At 47.0% G+C, this 14342-nt stretch overlaps 1 protein-coding gene across 1 annotated transcript in view; it reads left to right on the top strand.

The window, feature by feature from the left end:
- The window catches only part of CPEB2 (cytoplasmic polyadenylation element binding protein 2), a 100817-nt gene that overhangs the window by 64508 nt on the left and 21967 nt on the right, over positions 1–14342 (top strand). Inside the window, exon 8 of the mRNA XM_056855115.1 lies at positions 7547–7717. Coding sequence (XP_056711093.1) covers positions 7547–7717 — 171 coding nt within the window. The remainder of the gene's footprint in view (positions 1–7546; positions 7718–14342) is intronic.

The following is a 14342-nucleotide window of genomic DNA, read 5'->3' as shown; positions in this document are numbered from 1 at the left end:
GCCATCGTATTGTGAGAAGGTAACTTGTACCAGGGCGCAAAGAATTGGATCAGTCTCCGGAAGCCAACCTTCTCTACAACACGATAGGGCAGATCGTCCACGGCAATCATTTCGCCGAGCAGACGAGTGCCCTTTTTCGTGGCTGCTCTGACCCCACCTCTCGGCATCCTACAGACGTCATCCCCCACACCAAACATCTCTGAAAGAGTGGTTTGGCGGCTCTTTTCTACGGGCGTCGCAGCACGGGGCGCGACGGGGAGAGCACCAGACGATGGCGGTGTACTGGCCGCGGGCCCCCTTGCCAGCGAAGTACCAGCCTGTCTCTCCTCCTGGAGCAGCACCGCGTTGTGGTGCTTCCGGAGATTGTTCCGGAGTGCGGTGGTCGAGAGATGCTTGAGATCTTTCCCTCGACTCACCCGCGCCCTGCAGAGCTGGCACTCGGCAATGCGGGGATCATCCTCTGCCACCTGGAAATGCTTCCAGGCCAAGGATGTGAAGTGGCTCCCATGCGGCTTGTCCGCGGAGGTTGCCGCAGGAGCAACCTGCCTGGAGGTGCTCGGGGCAGACTCGTGGTGTCTAGGGACCTTGTGGGGAGGGGACGGCGGGGGAAGGGTTTGAGATGGCTCCAGCACCAACACAAACTCTTCCTCTTGCGACTCCTCCACCCTCTCCTCACATTCCTTTGTTTCCAAACTGCTGCTGGGAGTTGGAGAAGCAGGCAAAGTCGGTGGGCTGTCCATCGACCGTGCAAACTCCTCCACCACCTTTCTTGAAGTGGGGGTGAGGTACCTCAATGCATCGGCATCAAAGCATTCAATCCCCAATTCCTCCCCAGACAGCACCCCCTCCTCCTCCTCCCGCTGCTGCGGGACAGGCTCCTCCACGGCAGCAATAGGAGGAACAAGAGGAGGTACGGTCTGGACAGCAGCAGCAGTCCCTCGTCCAGTGCCAGCATCACCTGTCTTCACCTGTGCAGGTGTGGCAGCTGCGGAGGCACCCTCTGAAAAGTCGATCCGCCGCTGTACCCTGGAGGGTGCCACCGAAGCTGATCTCCGCACAGGGTGGGGGTGAGCCGAAGCCCTCCCCCTCCCCCTCCCCTCCACCCCTCTGGTCTTCTGCAGCGCTTTCCCCCCAGGGCCCCTGTTTCCTGGACGCCTGGCACTCATCTTTCCCCTTGGCAAAACTGGTACGCTAACTGTGGGAAAGGTTAACTGTCTAGCTCCCTGTACCTCACCTGATCACTACTTTTATTAACCCTCCCCCAGAGCCAAATGTGCTGGATGAACTCAGGTGGCACCCAAGCACGGGGGAGGGGTGGGATGGGGGCGCGCAAGCCTCGGCGGCGAGAGGGTCCTCGCACTTCCGCACGGAGACCCCTCCTCGCCCTTCTCAAGCCAACCTGGGGGGGCTCGGCTGAACCGTGGGGACCCCAAGCAAAGCGACCACCCGCACAACTCAAAGACCCCAAGACAACCCAGAGCCAAATGTGCTGGATGAACTCAGGTGGCACCCAAGCACGGGAGAGGGGGTGGGATGGGGCGCGCAAGCCTCGGCGGCGAGAGAGTCCTCGCACTTCCTCACGGAGACCCCTCCTCGCTCTTCTCAAGCCAACCTGGGGGGGGGGCTCGGCTGAACCGTGGGAACCCCAAGCAAAGCGACCACCCGCACAACTCAAAGACCCCAAGACAACCCAGAGCCAAATGTGCTGGATGAACTCAGGTGGCACCCAAGCACGGGAGAGGGGGTGGGATGGGGCGCGCAAGCCTCGGCGGCGAGAGAGTCCTCGCACTTCCTCACGGAGACCCCTCCTCGCTCTTCTCAAGCCAACCTGGGGGGGGGCTCGGCTGAACCGTGGGAACCCCAAGCAAAGCGACCACCCGCACAACTCAAAGACCCCAAGACAACCCAGAGCCAAATGTGCTGGATGAACTCAGGTGGCACCCAAGCACGGGAGAGGGGGTGGGATGGGGCGCGCAAGCCTCGGCGGCGAGAGGGTCCTTGCACTTCCGCACGGAGACCCCTCCTCGCCCTTCTCAAGCCAACCTGGGGGGGGGGCTCGGCTGAACCGTGGGACCCCAAGCAAAGCGACCACCCGCACAACTCAAAGACCCCAAGACAACCCAGAGCCAAATGTGCTGGATGAACTCAGGTGGCACCGAAGCACGGGGGAGGGGGTGGGATGGGGGCGCGCAAGCCTCGGCAGCGAGAGGGTCCTCACACTTCCGCACGGAGACCCCTCCTCGCCCTTCTCAAGCCAACCTGGGGGGGGCTCGGCTGAACCATGGGGACCCCAAGCAAAGCGACCACCCGCACAACTCAAAGACCCCAAGACAACCCAGAGCCAAATGTGCTGGATGAACTCAGGTGGCACCCAAGCACGGGGGAGGGGGTGGGATGGGGGCGTGCAAGCCTCGGCGGCGAGAGGGTCCTCGCACTTCCGCACAGAGACCCCTCCTCGCCCTTCTCAAGCCAACTGGGGGGGGGGCTCGGCTGAACCGTGGGACCCCAAGCAAAGCGACCACCCGCACAACTCAAAGACCCCAAGACAACCCAGAGCCAAATGTGCTGGATGAACTCAGGTGGCACCCAAGCACGGGGGAGGGGGTGGGATGGGGGCGTGCAAGCCTCGGCGGCGAGAGGGTCCTCGCACTTCCGCACAGAGACCCCTCCTCGCCCTTCTCAAGCCAACTGGGGGGGGGGCTCGGCTGAACCGTGGGACCCCAAGCAAAGCGACCACCCGCACAACTCAAAGACCCCAAGACAACCCAGAGCCAAATGTGCTGGATGAACTCAGGTGGCACCCAAGCACGGGGGAAGGGGTGGGATGGGGGCGCGCAAGCCTCGGCGGCGAGAGGGTCCTCGCACCTCCGCACGGAGACCCCTCGCGCAAGACCGTGGAACCCCAAACAAACCAACCACCCGCACAACAAAAACACCACCAAACACCCTCAAACCAGTTCCGATTGATGAACTCGGGTGGATCTCTCACAACTGCAACAATTCTGCTGGCTGGATCTCGCCACCAAAATGGCAAACACTGGGTAAGGGAGGGATGGACGGCAGGCGTTTTAAACTTTCTCTTGGCCAGTTCAAAACTTCAAATCAATGCTCTGATTGGCCAGGAGAAGAATTTGCTGGGCTACCATTGGCCGTGGGAGAAAGCGGGCGGATCAGCTCCTGCGCATGCGTCTCCGCCGAACCACCGAATTCGCCGAATTTACTCCCCGAACATGCCGAACATGAAGAGTTCGGGCTCCCGGATTACTCTCATTTTGGAGTTCGGATCCGTCCGAACTGAAAAGCGTCAAATCGAGGAGAATTCGGTTGATTTTCAGTTCGGACCGAACCGAATTGACAGCCCTATCTTCCAGGTTTTGGATTTGCTGCTTTGTGCCGATTTATAGGGAGGTCTCGGTGGTTCCAAGAGTTCTCCCATGTGTTTTGGTGCCGGGGTCGACTCCCCGCTGGGAGACTGCCTGGCTCCGGCGTCAGCAACGGCAGCGGCACTTCCACCCTGACCCCATGCCCTCTCTCACCCCCTCTACCGCGCCTTCCTCCGCTAGCAGTTTCTGTGCCGGCGTAGGCCAAGGGCTGGGCAGTGCCCGCAGTCCTCAGACGTGCGGGAGGTATTTAGCCCCTTTCGGACCAGGCGACAAAGATTATGCTATCTACCAGGGTCAGAAGTCAGAGGCGTCGTCAAAGCAGGCAGGAGTCAACGGCCGGAAAGATCAATCAGACGCAGTAGCAGGAACACAGAGAAGCTGCAAAGTGAAAGCATGCCTGCACTGCCTTTATCAGTCAGTGCACTTCCAAGCTAGGCTTCATCCTGAAAAGACTCAGCACCAGTTCTCTGTCTGTTTAGCCTCTCCAAGCGAGCACTCCTCCTTTTACCCTGCAAAACCACACGCTGCCGAGTCCTGATATGCCTATCAGGTTCAGGTGAGCTTGGAGGGCTACCATTCTCAGCTTCTGCAGCAGGGGTTGGGGGAAGAGTAGCTTCTGTCTGCCCTTGTTCCATCTCTCTGCCTAGCTGTGGTTCCTGCTGAGTTATTTCAGGCTCCTGTGCTACTGACTGCAATGGAGGTACTGAAGGCCCAGAGGCAACCTGTTCCTCCACTTCAGAGTCCTCCGAGTCCTCAGCTCCCAAGGCAGGGCCCATGACAGCTTCCCCTTGCCTCCACCCAGGGAGGGAGAGGTGGAGGAATGAACAGGCGGACGGTAAGTGGAGGCTACAGTGGCTGGTGAAAGGAGCATCTGCCCCTCTTCACTCCTTCACCTCGCCATCCCTGGGTGGAGGCGAGGGGAAGCCACTGGTGGGTGGAGGCTGCGGCAGCTGGCAAAACCAGTTGGGGGGGAGCGCAGAGCGTTGCCGCAGACTCCGCTCACCACCGGCCTCCCCTCAACTCCACCATGGGAAGGTGAGGTGGAGGAGCGAAGAGCAGCGAAGGCTCCTTTGCCAGCCGCTGCAGCCTCCACCCCCCGCCATCCTCTTCTCGCCTTCACACGGGGACGGTGAGGTAGAGGAGCAAATAGGCCAACAGCGAGTGGAGGCTGCAGCAGCCAGCAAAAGGAGCCACCACCACTCTTCACTCCTCCACCTTGCCATCCCTGGGTGGAGGCGAGGAGAGGATGGCGGCAGGTGGAGGCTGCAGAGGCCTGCAAAACCAGTGTGTGGGGGGGGAAGCAAAGAGTGGCAGTGGCTCCCGCTCTTTTGCTCTATGCGTTTCATTTTAGGGTTACCAAAACAAACAAGCCTGCGATTTTACAGGCACAAAGGAGCCATGTGTTAATGGCGAAGCTGTTGGTGTGGAAACTGGGCCTTTGGGTATGTAAGCCAGCAGCTTACTAAAGATGCTTTCTTCTCCCTTTGCTATGGAGATGGTGTCTATATTGATCCAATATAGCTTTGCTGAGGTTCCCTGGCGTAATTCCTATGTTCCTTTACTCTAAATTCGGGTGGGGGGTTGTTAGGCCAGCAGAGTATCTTATCTGCTACAACTTCATAGTGAGGTAGCCTGCGTAGCGCTGGAAGGGGCCTCCTGACAACATGGCTCCATAATGGTTGAAGTTCATCCAGTCTTTTCATTTTGCCTCTGCTACTTAAATATTCATAAAGCATTCTGTTAAATTGTGCTTCTAAAAGCTCCTTATACCTTTAAATGTCCACATGCATTTCCCGCTTCCTAAAGGCAGTGGTCCATAGCATACATGGGACTCTCAAGTGATGCCTGATTCAGTTGTTTAGTCCTGCTTAGCTTCAATAACACCTGCCCTTGCACCTTTCACTTAACTAAAATTCCTTGCCAGAGAAGGAAAATGGATCAAGTACAAAATATGTTAGATGAACATTTCCTGGCTAGGAAGAATATCCATCATAAAGATGAACGTTCTCCCAAGACTGGATTTTTTATTTCAGTTTCTACCAATCAGCATACCTGTTAAGACGTTAGATAATTGGCAGAAGTGAATAAATCATTTTGTTTGGAATGGCAAGAAACCAAGAATTAGATTTAAAGTATTACAGGACGAGAAGAAAAGAGGTGGGCTTGCACTACCAAACTTTAAATTATACCACCATGCAGCCTGCTTGACTTGGATTGTAGACTGGATTAAACGCCCTGAAAATAGAAATACAATATTGGAAAGAGCAGACCTCTCTCAAGGCTTCCCCAGAATTCTATGGAATCCTACAATGGTGCTGCAAGCGGATAAAATATTTGAAGATAGCGATGTTAAACCGGCGATTCTCAGAATATGGCAAAAATATAAGAAAAGAATTAGTCCCTCTCCTCCATCCATAATGTCTCCAATTGAAGCCTATCTGGATGACATCAAATTAAAAAACGATTCACCACTAATATATCGTTACGTGGTAGATGCATCGGGAGAGATTAAAAGTTTATCAATGCTTCAGGATAAATTTGAAAGGATAAACTGGCTGACAAATTTTCAACTTACAAATTACTTCTGAAATACCATACAGAGGACGAACAAGTTAAAACAAACATGATTAAATGGATGCAAAACTTTGGAGAAATGGTAACGATGGAGACCTGGGAAAAACTGCACTTCAGAACGGAAATACACTGCAAGTCAAGAAGTCAAGGAAAACTGGTATAAGACATTCTATAGATGGTATATGACACCCAACATGATTTCCCAGGTGGCCACTCAGAAGGAGGAAAAAAAAGGGGGCTTGCTGGAAATGTCAACATACAGATGGTTCCTACTTTCATGTCTGGTGGACATGTCCAAGGTTACAAATTTATTGGAAGAAGATTCAACATGAACTACAAAACATAACTAAAACGAAAGTAAAACTGGATCCTAAATATTTCTTACTAAGTAGAATCCCATCCTATTTCCCTCTGAAGTTCAGAGATATGTTTAAATATGCTGCAACAGCTGCAAGAACCGTACTGGCAAAAACCTGGAAACAGTCGTCTATACCTGATATTGAAGAATGGAGAGACTATGCAAACTTGGCTAAAATGACTTTTATGACGAATTTTAACACAAATGAGTTAATAGATCAGTTCAATGAAAAATGGCAACCGTTTTATTATTATATATCATTAAATCAATAGTTAAATACAATATAGTGTAAGAAAATATATATTTAGTTTATAGAATTAACCATATGAAAGTATATCTTTATAGTAATGCATATCTATCATAATGAATGTTTATTGTTGCAGATGTTCATTTACTGTATTATTATTTTTTAAATGTTTTTATGAATTCATCAAACTGATAAGACTATATTTCATGTCTATTGCAGACGGACTACCCTTGCCCCCCCTTTTCCTTTTTGTATCCCATATACTTAAAATAAAATCTTTTTTTAAAAAAAATGTCTGCCTTGGTTAACTCTAAGCCAGTATCCTAGGCATTTGTGCCTGCCTAACTTTTTCTTATTCTCTGCATCCTCAGAACATTGCGGAGATTCAGACATGTCTGTGACGTCCTTGGGTTTTATGGGCAGTTAGAGGGATGGCAGTAAATGGAATGAATCTGACTTCTTATGCATTAACTTTTTAGGATGTTTTACTATGTGTTAATTTTTTACTTTCCTTAATATAAAGTACCAGTATTAAATATGATTTCTAACTTTATCATGCCTGCTTTCTCAGTATATATTTTCTTTTTACAGAACAGCGTGCATGTATTAAACTGTAGTTGTGGCATTTAGTGACCCTCCAATTCCATAGTTTTGAAATACACTCAGTTAAAATTAACGAACTGACCATTTTTCACTACACATGATTTTGGTTTTTATTTGCATTGAAGTATTAACATTTGTCTGGGTCTTTAGAATGTTCATAGTATTTCACATACATAATCTCAGTAATCCCTTCAACAGTCCTGTGTGGTAGGTCCAAATTACTACCTTCATATTGCTGGTGGGTAGGCTGAGACTGAGATGATGGCTTGCCTTAGGCCACCTTGTAAATTCAGGTGAGATTTGAATTCAGGACTGAATCAAGTCCGTTCTTATTACAGCAGTTTGCAAAACTATCTTCTGTTCTCTCTCTTTTGTTTTAAGGTCGTTCTTCACTCTTCCCTATAGACGATGGCTTGCTGGATGATGGTCACACTGAACAAGTTGGTGTGTTGAATTCACCTACATGCTACTCTGCTCATCAAAATGGAGAACGGATAGAACGTTTCTCTCGGAAAGTGTTTGTTGGTGGTCTTCCACCAGACATTGATGAAGGTGAGTTGCTTTTCAGCCTTATTTGAAAATTATTCATTGTAACTGACTCCCAGAGATTAGTGTGAGAACAGAAAAAGCAACAACATTAACATCCTACAAATTGTGTTGTATGAGAACACAATACATTTCCCAATGCTCAGAGCATCTTTATCACCACTGACAAATGAAGCATTTGGGTGAAGAATGGATGGGATGGACAGTTGGGTGCACTTTGGGCCCCTTTCTGAGCCTTTCAGGTGTCCCAGAGGCCGCTGTGTCTCAGCAGCCATCGTTCATTATTTTGTTGAACATGGATAAGAAGAATCAAAATGAAGATTATCTGAAAACAGTGACAGAAATTGCTATTAGTCTAATTTATAGAATATGTTCAATTTTTCATTGCTAAATCCATTGCTAAGTTAATCAATATTCAATGTTGGTCACCCAGCAAGGTTTTAACCTCTGGTAATGGGAAGCCGCAAATCATAAAATAACACACTAAATGAATGATAAAATAACAATAATGCTTACTTCAGAATATTGACTTGACAATCAACCATGTAAACACTCCATGAATTTCCTTGCTAGTTTTTCAGACCTGGACACCAAATCTGGCCATTGTGAACATACTGAATGTATAAGGGAAAAGCATGCCCCCAAGCCACAACTGACTTATGGTGACCCTGTGAAGTTCCACTTCATGGGGTTTTCAAGGCAAGAGATGAGCAGAGGTCTCTCAAACTGACTCTGCTTAATTTCTGAGCTCTGGCAACAAGTTCAGGCTAGTCTGGGCTATTAGGGATGCTACGTGGAATACCATAAGGTTAAAAAGTTTTAAACAGTTTCACCAACTCCCTTGAACAGAATTAACTATTCAAGGAGTTTCTTCTTTGGCAAAATCATAATAATGATTTTGACAAACATCTTAAATTTCAACTGTAGCGCATATGCCCCAAACTGCTGTGGCAGTACCTTATTATATTGCCCATGGATAGCATTGATTGAGACCATAGGATCATAAGTGCTACATGAAAAAAGATTCTTTCATTCCATCCAACATTTTGCAGGCCTACAAGATGTTCTTACTGTGGAATACAGGTTGAATATCCCTTATCCGAAATGCTTGGGACCAAAAGTGTTTCAAATTTTGGATTTTTTTGGATTTTGGAATATTTGCATTTGCCTAAGGACAGGGGTGTCGAACTCATTTGTTAGGAGGGCCGGATATGACATAAATGTCACTTGGTCGGGCAGGGCCATGTGCACATTAATAAAAAAGAAAGAAAGAAAAAGAGGGAGGGAGAGAAAGAAGGAAGGAAAGAAAGAAAGAAAAGGAAGGAGGGAGGGAGGGAGAGAAAGAAGGAAGGAAAGAAAGAAAGAAAAGGAAGGAGGGAGACAGAGAAAGAAAGAAAGAAAGAAAAGAAAGAAAGAAAGAAAAGAAAGAAAGGGAGAGAGACAGAAAAAGAGAAAGAGAAAGAGAGGGAAAGAGAGTGACAGAACAAGAGGAAGAAAGAGAAAAGCCTTTCACACACACACACACACACACACACACCCTGCCATGCAAGCGGCCCCGCATGACCGGGAAGAAGCCTCCCCAACCTGGCCGCGCAAGTGGCCTCGCAACCTGGCACAACCAGGCCAAAACCTCCACCCTACACCCAGCCATGCAAGTGGCCTCGCAGCCCAGTGCGACTGGGCAGAAGCCTGCCCCCCCCCCGCCGCAGCCACGTACGCAGCCCTGCACAACTGGGCAGAAGCCTCCTCCACTCCCTCCCCAGCCACGCACGGGCCCCAGGAAGCCTAGAAAAGGCCGGGGGAGGGGGAAAGGGAGACTAGATGCCTCGGCTCCACAGGCCGGATAAAAGCCCTCCAGGGGCCAGATTCGGCCCACGGGCCGCATGTTTGACACCCCTGCCTAAGGAGATATCTTGGGGATGGGACCCAAATCTAAACACAAAATTCATTTTTGTTTTATATACACCTTATACACATAGCCCGAAGGTAATTTTATACAATAACTTTAATAATTTTGTACATGAAACAAAGTTTGTGTACATTGAACCATCAGAAAGCAAAGGTAATCTCAGCCACCCATGTGGACAATCTGTAGTTGTTTGGCATCACCATCATTCCTGATTCTGAAATTATATGCTGCTGCTAAGCAGTTTTCCCTTGAGTACACTGAATAAATTGTCTGTGTGTGCTTGTGTTTTGATGGCATCCCGTCACATGAGGTTGGGTGGCATCTTGTCAAAGGGTTTTGGATCATTTCAGATTTTCAGATAAGGGATACTCAACCTGTATACAGTATAAAAAGATGAGGACTTAATATATCTCAAGTCTTAGGCATTGCAATGCTTATAATTATCCCTTTTGATATTGTTTCTAGTTTGGCTAAAGCCATCAGAATCTAATTCAAAACTTCTTAATTAAGGCTTCATATAGTCACAGATTTTTGTAATTAATACCACTGCTAGTCATAACCTCAGTTCTTCCCAACCATTATTGGGTAAAACACCTTCAGATAATTTTGCTAAATTTATGATAAAGAAAAATAGCCTTAAAATATAATATCTAATAATTGGTATGAAATCAACATTCATTTCAAGATGAGCATTTGGTATGCAAGATGGAAAGCTCACAAGGTGCTCAGAAATGTATTAATATTATCATAAACACAAAAGCAAGAACTATGAAATGATGAATATAAACAAGGATCAACAGGATCACAAGGTTTTGTTTTTCAAAGAAAACACCACTAATTTCTAGAACATTAAAGTTGATATATGCCTAGTGTTCTTCATAAAAGATTAAATGATTGAATATTGTCCTAAAATATAATATTCCAATAGTAATTAAATCAATTTATGTACACAAATACATTCTGGTTCATTTTTCCAGTCCTTTAAAAAGTAGCTGACCAAGTTCTTTTAAACCTGTCTAAAGGCAAAGCATATTATTGTACCAGCTAACAAATACATGTAAATCTGGGATTTGCTTCATCTTTAGGATGAAAAGGTAGAATATATCCTGTTATATTTCTGATTGTATCTTGTTTTTCTTGCCAAAAAGGTATAATCTTGAAACAAATCCAAAATGCTTGTTATAAGTCAACATGTCCATTTATCATGTGCATTGCAATAGATTTGAGCTAATCTGTAAGACTTCATAAAGTACAGCTATGTATTCTTTATTTCTGATTGTATCTTATTTTTCTTGCCAAAAGGTATAATCTTGAAACAAATACAAAATGCTTGTTATAAGTCAACATGTCTTATGTATTGCAATAGATTTGATCTAATCTGTAAGCCTTCATAAACTACTGCTATGGAATCTTTTTTAAAGTATACATTTATTTTGAGCATTCTCTGTGCCAGATATCAGCTCCAAAAGTGATTGGGGAAGGGGGAACATTAGTTAACAGCACCTTCTAAACTGAGGTAGTGAGACCGCAAGTGTTGGTAAAATTTAAGAAGGCTTCACTGACCTTGCTTCTTTTAATTTAACTGCCATAGTTGGATTTTTTCAATGCCCCATTTGTGCAAAATAACCTTTATGATAAGTAAAACTTGCTCAAGGTACCCACTATCCAACTTGTAAATTTAATACATGGGCCACAGCCATCACACCGGGACCTAAATCCCAGAAGCAGCAGGCCACGGCAGCATCGGGGGCGGGGGGCGTCTTCCAAGAGAGATGCTTCAAAAAATTTTAGTATCGTATCAAATTGACATACTATTTTTTTGTTTTGTTTTTAGAGCTAACATACATAGTATGCTTCCCATTTGTCTTAGAACTTTTTGATTGGTCTTCTATTCATATAATTTGTCAATTTTGCCATTACTGCATATTCAGCTAATTTGCTCTTCCAGTACTCTCTATCAGGGCACTGTTCTGCTTTCCATTTTGTTGTAAGTGTAACTCTGGCCACCATAATCATATATCTGAACAATTCTTCTGACGTTTTTGAGATATTTTTTGGTTAAAAGCCCAATAGCATAGTCTTGGCTTCCACTTGAAATTTGATTTTTAAGATTTTTTGAATTTCAGCATGTATCTCTTTCTAGTATTTCTTTGTCTTATTGCACATCCACCACAAACGAAACAAAGTTCCATCCACCTCTTTACATTTCCAACATTTTCCTTTGTAGTCTTTGTTCATCTTCTCAATGTCCTTTAGAGTAATAGACCATTGATAAAACATCTTGTACTGGCTGTAACTGTTGTCTTTTTTTTTTTAATATATATTTTTATTGCATTGGAGGTCATTTTACATCTCCATACCTTTATAATTACACTTTACACTTTCCTTCTTCCAATACAAATTTCCCCTTTTCCCTCCCCCCACGGACCAATCCATAATATCATATTTTCATATTTTCAGCCATGAGCATAGCCTTTTTAGTTTTACTAAAGTCTCTTCGTTGGCTTCTCCTCTTTTCACCCAATTCATGTATGGGTTCCACTTAGTCTTCAGTTCCATTTCTTCTGTTTCTCCCATCGTCTGTTGTTTTAAGTATCCCAATACATCTGTTTGCACATATTCGAACACATAATTATTGAACCTGTCCATAGTCCACTTTGTTTTATCTTTCCATCCAAAAGCTATAACTGCGTGAGCCGCTAATATCATCGCTTTAAACATCTCTTGTTCACTCTTTTCTACCTTCTCACACCCAATTATTCCCATAAACATCAGGTCTACAGTTACTTGAAGTCTAATCTTAAAAAATTCTTTAATTTTACTATTTTGTTCCAAAATTCTATTACCCTTGGGCACTCCCACCACAAATGTGAGAACCACCCCTCTTTTGCGTTACAATGCCAACAATTCGGTCTCATTCCTTTGATCAAATGTGCTATTTGGGCCGGTGTTCTATACCAGTTCAGCATTATTTTCCTTTCCAACTCTTTATATCTATCCATCTTCAACATTTTAATACCCTTCATCATTTTATTCACCATTTGTGTTGATATTGTGGTTTCTTTTGCCCATTTTGCCTGTATTATTGTAATCATAAATTCTTTATCTGTTATCATCATTCTGTATATTTTCCCTGCTAATCCTTTTCTAATATATGCTTCACTCTTTATTAACTCTTCCAATTCATTGTCCTCTCTTTTCATACATTCTCCCCATCTTCCTTGTTTTACTGCTTCATATAGTCCCCTCAGTCCCAGCCAATGTCTTTGGCCCACTTCATCTAATACTCTCTGAAAAGGTTTCAAATTTCCTTGGTGATCTAATATGTCCTTCACTCTATAATAACCCTTATTTTTCATTTTTAACCCTAAGTTACCATCTATGACACTTTCTTTCACGCAGACTATTGGGGTCCATCTTGATTGTTCATCCACTTCATTTTCCATTTCTTCCAAACACTCAATACTGCCCGTCTCGGGCCCTTGGGTTAATCGTAAAGCTTTATTTAAATTTTCTGTAAATATCCCATATTTCATCGGCGTGGCTTCTGTGCAGTCCCACATGGGTACTGCGCACGCGCAGGCCAGCCGCGGAGATCTTCTGGAAAGCTCTAGAAATTCGGCCCGCTCGCGTCCCCCCTCCCCCCGGGGATTCTTCCCGCCTTTCTGGTCATGTGATGGGGGAGGAGCGAGCGGCCGTCCCTCCAGTTCTTTCTTCGCCGCCGCGGGGTTAGGACGTTCGGTTGGTTAGCTCTGCATTTCTTGCGTCGTCACGGCCTAATTATGATGGCGCTTTTCAAGAAATGTTCGTCTTGCGGCTGTAAAATGTCGCAGTTGGATGATCATGACCGATGTATCTACTGCCTGGGGGAAACCCATAATTCCGCGTCCTGCAAGCATTGCAGGTCGCTATCTCATCGGTCCCGCCAGGATAGAGAGATGAAGTTGAAGGCTCACCTATACGAGCAATCTCTCTTCCCCATGCTGGCGGCTTCTTCTAAGGGTTCCCCTTCTCCATCTCTTAAGAAGAAGAAGAAGTCAGAGTCCCGGGACTCGGCCGAGCCTTCAACCTCTGGGTCCAAAAAGGATTCCAGAGGACCGGCGGAGACGACGACCCAGGACTCGTCTAAGGCCAAAAAAGACTCTACTTCCAAGAAGTCGACGTCAAAGAAGAGGTCGGTACCGGACCTCCCCGCCGCCCGCTCGGCTGGATCGGTACCGAGAAGTGCCACCACGTCCCGGGCAGGTTCGGCACCGAAAACAGGATCGGTACCGAAGGAGGCAGGCCCAATCTCCCCTTCGACGGCGGGGGCACCGGGAACTGCACCTCTCCAGGAACTCGACGTCGGGACCCAACGTTCCCCGAAATCTGTGGAGACCTGCCGGTCTGTTTCTTCGTCCAGGGGACACCGTAGCCGTGCCCCCTCCAGGAGCAAGGAGTCCCTGACTAGGAGAAACTCCATCTCTCCCAAGAGGAAGAGATCCCCCTGCGAGAGACAAGCTTCCTTCTCGCCGTCGGACCATGATGTCATTGTCATCCCGGACTTTCAGTCTGACTCGGAGCTCCGGTCGCGTCACTCAGCTGACACCCATCGCAGCGGCTGCTACCATGCGCGCCGATCCTGGGATCAGAGGAGGAGCTGTTCTTGCTGCCGCTCCCCACCGCCTAAACAGAGAGGGACACGACTGCGGAGTTCGCCTCGGCACCGAGACTCGCCAAGCC

This window comes from Euleptes europaea, chromosome 9, assembly GCF_029931775.1.
Source record: "Euleptes europaea isolate rEulEur1 chromosome 9, rEulEur1.hap1, whole genome shotgun sequence".
In the NCBI taxonomy this organism is placed as follows: domain Eukaryota; kingdom Metazoa; phylum Chordata; class Lepidosauria; order Squamata; family Sphaerodactylidae; genus Euleptes; species Euleptes europaea.
Note: the sequence above shows the minus strand (reverse complement) of the source record. Positions and strands in the feature narration are given on the sequence as shown.